The sequence below is a fragment of the Salvelinus sp. IW2-2015 genome, unplaced genomic scaffold (genome assembly GCF_002910315.2).
Source record: "Salvelinus sp. IW2-2015 unplaced genomic scaffold, ASM291031v2 Un_scaffold1789, whole genome shotgun sequence".
Classification (NCBI taxonomy): domain Eukaryota; kingdom Metazoa; phylum Chordata; class Actinopteri; order Salmoniformes; family Salmonidae; genus Salvelinus; species Salvelinus sp. IW2-2015.
The window spans coordinates 112,560-118,068 of NW_019943163.1; the positions used below are offsets into that span (position 1 = coordinate 112,560).

Here is a 5,509-nt window from a genome sequence, read left to right on the forward strand (position 1 = left end):
TATCTATTTACCCTGGTCTAGTTATAAAAAGGATGTTTTAAATATCTGTTGTCCTTGCCTGTCTAGTTAAAGGGGTTGTTTTAATATTCTATGTTGTCCCCTGGTCTAGTTCAAACAGGGATGTTTATAATATCTATGGTTGTCCCCTGGGTGTCTAGTTAAAGGGGATTCTTTGAATATCTTTGTCCCCGTGGTGCTAGTTAAAGGGATGTTTTAATATCTGTGGTTCCCTGGTCTAGTTAAAGGGCATGTGTTTCTATATTATTTCCTCTATTGGGGAGTTTTCTCTTGGGTCCCTGGTCTAGTTAGATGGATGTGTATATGTCCTGTCAGTAAACAGGGGATGTTTAGAATGCTATGTGCCCTGGTCTAGGGTGTGTATATTATGGTGTCCCTGGTCTAGTTAAAGGGGATGTTTTAATATCTGATGTTTGTCCCCTGTACTAGTTAAAGGGATTTATATATCTATTGTTTTCCCCTGTCTATAAAGGGAATGTTTTTAATATCTATGTCCCCCTGTCTAGTTAAAGGGGATGATTTTAATATATTGTTGTCCCCTGGTCAAGTAAAGAGTAATTAGTTACTGGTGGAAGGCTGTTTTTAATATCTATGTTTGTCCCCCTGGTCTAGTTAAAGGATGTTTAAATATCTTATGGTCCCCTTCTAGTTAAAGGAGTTTTAATATCTATGTTGTCCCTTCTATTAGGAATGTTCATATCTATCCGGGCAGTAAGATGTTACTATGACTCCCTGGTCGTGGTTTAAGGGTGGTTTATACTATGTCCTCAGTAAAAGGTGAATAATTTCCCCTGCTAGTTGTGTGATATCGTGATGCGTCTCGAGCACTCTGTTCATCCGTATGCTTCACCACTGATGGTGCTTTTTCTACCTGCAACAGAGGAACCCACCTGTATACCTGTACTACAGGAGTAAGACCAGAGGAGCCCACCTGTTATACCTGTACTACAGGACAGTAGATCACACAGGAAGACACCTGTGATAATACCTGTACTACAGGAGGAATACACGCGAGAAACCCACCTGTTATACCTGTACTACAGGAGGTTAAGACACAGAGAAACCCACCTGTTATACCTGTACTACAGGAGGTAAGACACAGAGGAACACACCTATAACCTGTACTACAGGAGGTAAGACACAAGGAACCCACCTGTTATACCTGTACTACAGGAGTTAAGACACAGAGGAACCCACCTGTTATACCTGACTAACAGGAGGTAAGACACAGAGGAACACACCTGTTATACCTGTACTACAAGGGTAAGACAGAGAAACCACCTGTTATACCTGTACTACAGGAGGTAAGACACAGAGGAACCCACCTTTATATCCTGTACTACAGGAGGTAAGACACAGAGGAACACACCTGTTATACCTTACTTACAGGAGGTAAGACACAGAGGAACGACACCTGTTAACCTTCTACAGGAGGTAAGACACAGAGGAACCCACCTTATACCTGTAACTACAGGAGTAAGACACAGAACCACACCTGTTATACCTGTACTACAGAGGTAAGACACAGAGGAACCACCGTTATACCTTACTACAGGATAAACACAGAGGAACACACCTTTATACTGACTACAGAGTAGACAGAGGAACACACCTGTTATACCTGTACTACAGGAGGTTAAGACACAGAGGAACACACCTGTTATACCTGTTACTACAGGAGTAAGACAGAGGAACCCACCTGTTAATACCTGTACTACAGGAGTAAGACAAGAGGAACACACCTGGTTATACCTGTACTACAGGAGTTAAGACACAAGACACACACCTGTAACTTGAATACAGAGTAAAAAGAGAACCACCGTTATACCTTACTACAGGAGGTAAGACACAGAGGAACCCACCTGTTATACCTGTACTACAGAGTAAAACACAGAGAACACACCTGTTATACCTGTACTACAGGAGTGTTAAGACAGAGGAACACACCTGTTATACCTGTACTACAGGAGTAAGACACAGAGGAACCCACCTGTTATACCTGTACTACAGGAGGTAAGACACAGAGGAACCCACCTGTTATACCTGTACTACAGGAGGTAAGACAGAGAACACACCTGTTATACCTGTACACAGGAGGTAAGACACAGAGGAACCCACCGTTTAAGCCTGTACTACAGAGTAAGACACAGAGAGACCCACCTTTATAGCCTGTACTACAGGAGTAAGACACAGAGGACACACCGTTTATACCTGTACTACAGGAGTTCAGACACAGAGAACCCACCTGTTATAACCTGTACTACAGAGGTAAGACCAGAGCGAAACCACCAGTTATACCTTACTACAGGAGGTAAGACCACAGAGGAAACCAACTGTATACCTGGTACTACAGGACGGTAAGACACAGACGAACACACCTGTTATACCTGTAGCACAGAGGTAAACACAGAGAACACACCTGCTTATACCTGCTAGCTTACAAAGGAGAAGACAGAGGAACACACCTGTGTATACCTGTACTACAGACGAGGTAAGACACAGAGGAACACACCTGTTATACCTGTACTACAGGAGGTAAGACACAGAGGAACACACCTGTTATACCTGTACTACAGGAGGTAACTCAACTAAATCTGTCTGACTTCGGACCAATGAGTACAGTTCTGAGCAGTCTGGCCGTGAGTCCGATGATATTTTGGCAGATGTGCTGGCTGAATCTCTCATCGCTAAGACCTGCAATGTGTTTGTATATTTTGGCAGACGTATTGATTTGTGTGTGTGTGTGTGTGTGTGTGTGTGTGTGTCGATAGATTTACGACGAGGAGGAGAAGCCTGAGGTTTTGGTAGATGGATGGAATGTCTACTTCTACCATGATCTGGAGAAACTGGTGAGTCCCTCTATCAGAACATCAGCTGTGGTGAGTGTGTGTGTSTCTCTCGCCCGAGCGGTGGCCCCGGTACCAGGGTAACATGGTGTGTATGGGGCTCTGTGGCTGGGCCTGCTGCAGTTCTTCACTGAGACCTTTGACCCCTCTCTCTATCTCTAGCCTGAGCGCTGGCAGCAGAGGAACGTGGAGTGTGTAGGTGCTCTGTGGCTGGGCCTGCTGCAGTTCTACACCGAGACCTTTGACTTCAGAGAACATGTCATCTCCATCAGACAGAGCGCAGCTCTCACCACGTTCAACAAGCAGTGGACCTCTAAGTACATCGTCATCGAGGGTCAGTACTAGACTTGATTTACTCCTACCGAAGGGCCTTAACAGTGGCTCCGTCTCTTCTGTAAAAGCTGTCCTGGACACTTTCCTTGACTTAATTTGTCCTCGAGAATCGTGAACGTTGAGGGGATTTGAGGGGAGCTATTGGTCGAGGGTTGTGAACGTTGAGGGGAGCTATTGGTCGAGGGTTGTAAACGTTGAGGGGAGCTATTGGTCGAGGGTTGTAAATGTTGAGGGGAGCTATTGGTCGTGGGTTGGGTAAACGTTTAGGGGAGTCATTGGTTCGATGGGTTGGTGACTAATGACGTTGAGGGAGCATATTGGTGAGGGTTGTGAATGAAACGGGATTGAGGGGAAGCTATTGGTCGAGGGTTGTGAAGTTAGGGTTGAGGGGAAGCTATTGGTCGAGGGTTGTGAACGTTGAGGGAGCTATTGGTCGAGGGTTGTGGAACGTTGAGGGGAGCTTATTGGGTCGAGGGTTGGTAACGTTGAGGGGAGTATTGGGTTGCGGGGGTTGTAGACGTTTGAGGGGATGAGGGCTATTGGTCCGTGGGTTGGTAAACGTTGAGGGGAGCTATTGGTCGAGGGTTGTAGTGAGGGTTGAGGGGAGCTATTGTCGAGGGTTTGTAAACGTTGAGGGGAAGGCTATTGGTCGAGGGTTGTGAACGTGAGGGGAGCTATTGGGTGATTGGGCTTGTCGGGTTGTGTGTGGCGGTTGTGAACGTTTGAGGGGAGCTATTTGGTCGGGTTGTAGTTGAGTTGAGGGGAGTATTGGTCGAGGGTTGTGAACGTTGAACGGGGAAGCTATTGGTCGAGGTTGTGAACTTGAGGGGAGCTATTTGTTCGAGGGTTGTGAACGTTGGGGAACTAGTGGTCGAGGTTTGACGTTGAGGGGAGCTAATTGTCGATGGGTTGGTAACGTTGAGGGATTTGAGGGGAGGGGGTATGAGGTGAAGGGCATTGGGTCGAGGGTTGTAAACACGTTGAGGGGATTTGAGGGGAGCTATTGGTCGAGGGTTTGTAAACGTTGAGGGGATTTGAGGGGAGCTATTGGTCGGGTTGTAAACTTTGAGGGGAGCTATTGGTCGAGGGTTTGTAAAGTTGAGGGTTTGGAGGGGAGCTATTTGGTCGAGGGTTGTAAACATTGAGGGGATTTTGAGGGGAGCTAATTGGTCGGGGTTGTAAACATTGAGGGGATTTGAGGGGAGCTATTGGTCGAGGGTTTGTAAACATTGAAGGGGGTTTGAGGGGAGCTATTGGTCGAGGGTTGTAAACATTGAGGGGGTTGGAGGGGAGCTAGTTGGTCGAGGAGGGATTGAGGGGAGCTATTGGTCGAGGGGGTTGAGGGGAGCTATTGGTCGAGGGGGCTTGAGGGGAGCTATTTGGGTCGAAGAGGGATTGAGGGGAGCTATTGGGTCGAGGGGGATTGAGGGAAGCTTATTGTCGAGGGGATTGAGGGGGAGCTATTGGTCGAGGGGGTTTGAGGGGAGCTATCTGTCGAGGGGGTTTGGAGGGGAAGCTATTGGGTCGGGGGGTTTGAGGGGAGCTATTGGTAGCGAGGGGGATTGAGGGGACTATTGGTCGAGGGGGATTGAGGGGAGCTATTGGTCCGAGGGGGATTGAGGGGAGCTATTGGTCGAGGGGGATTGAGGGGAGCTATTGGTCGCAGGGGGATTGAGGGGAGCTATTGGTCCGAGGGGGATTGAGGGGAAGCTAATTGGGTCGAGGGGGGATTGAGGGGAGCTATTGGTCGAGGGTTGGACTGAAGATTGAGGGGAAGCTATTGGTCGAGGGTTGAACGTTGAGAGGAAGGAGCTATGCGTCGCAGGGTTGTGAACGTTGAGGAGAGCGGAGCTATTGGTCGAGGGTATGGACAGTCGGGGGATTGAGGGAGCTATTGGTAGAGGGGGTTGATGAAGTCGAGGGTTGAGGGAGCTATTGTCGAGGTTTGAAGTTGAGGGAGCATTGGTCGAGGTTGTAAACGTTGAGGGGACTTATTGGTCAGAGGGTTGTGAACGTTGAGGGGAGCTAGTTGGTCGAGGGCTGTGAACGTTAGGGAGCTATTGGTCCGAGTTTGTAAACGTTGAGGGAGCTATTGGTCCGAGGGTTGTGAAGCGTTAGGGGAGCTATTGTCGAGGTTTGTAACCGTTGAGGAGCTATTGTCCGAGGTTGTGAACGTTGAGGGGAGCTATGGTGCGAGGGTTGTAAACGGTTGAGGGAGCTTCTATTGTCGAGGGTTGTAAACGTTGAGGGGAGCTATTGGGTCGATGGGGTTGTAAACGTGTTGAGGGGAGCTAATGTGGTCGGGGGTTTTG

The 5,509-nt window shown here is 48.1% G+C and overlaps 1 protein-coding gene across 1 annotated transcript in view; it reads left to right on the forward strand.

Annotated features, from left to right (window-relative positions):
* Positions 1-5,509, forward strand: part of tut7 (terminal uridylyl transferase 7) — a 58,849-nt gene that overhangs the window by 31,056 nt on the left and 22,284 nt on the right. Inside the window, 4 exon segments of the mRNA XM_024139381.2 lie at positions 2,241-2,286; positions 2,515-2,597; positions 2,790-2,867; positions 3,027-3,198. Coding sequence (XP_023995149.2) covers positions 2,241-2,286; positions 2,515-2,597; positions 2,790-2,867; positions 3,027-3,198 — 379 coding nt within the window.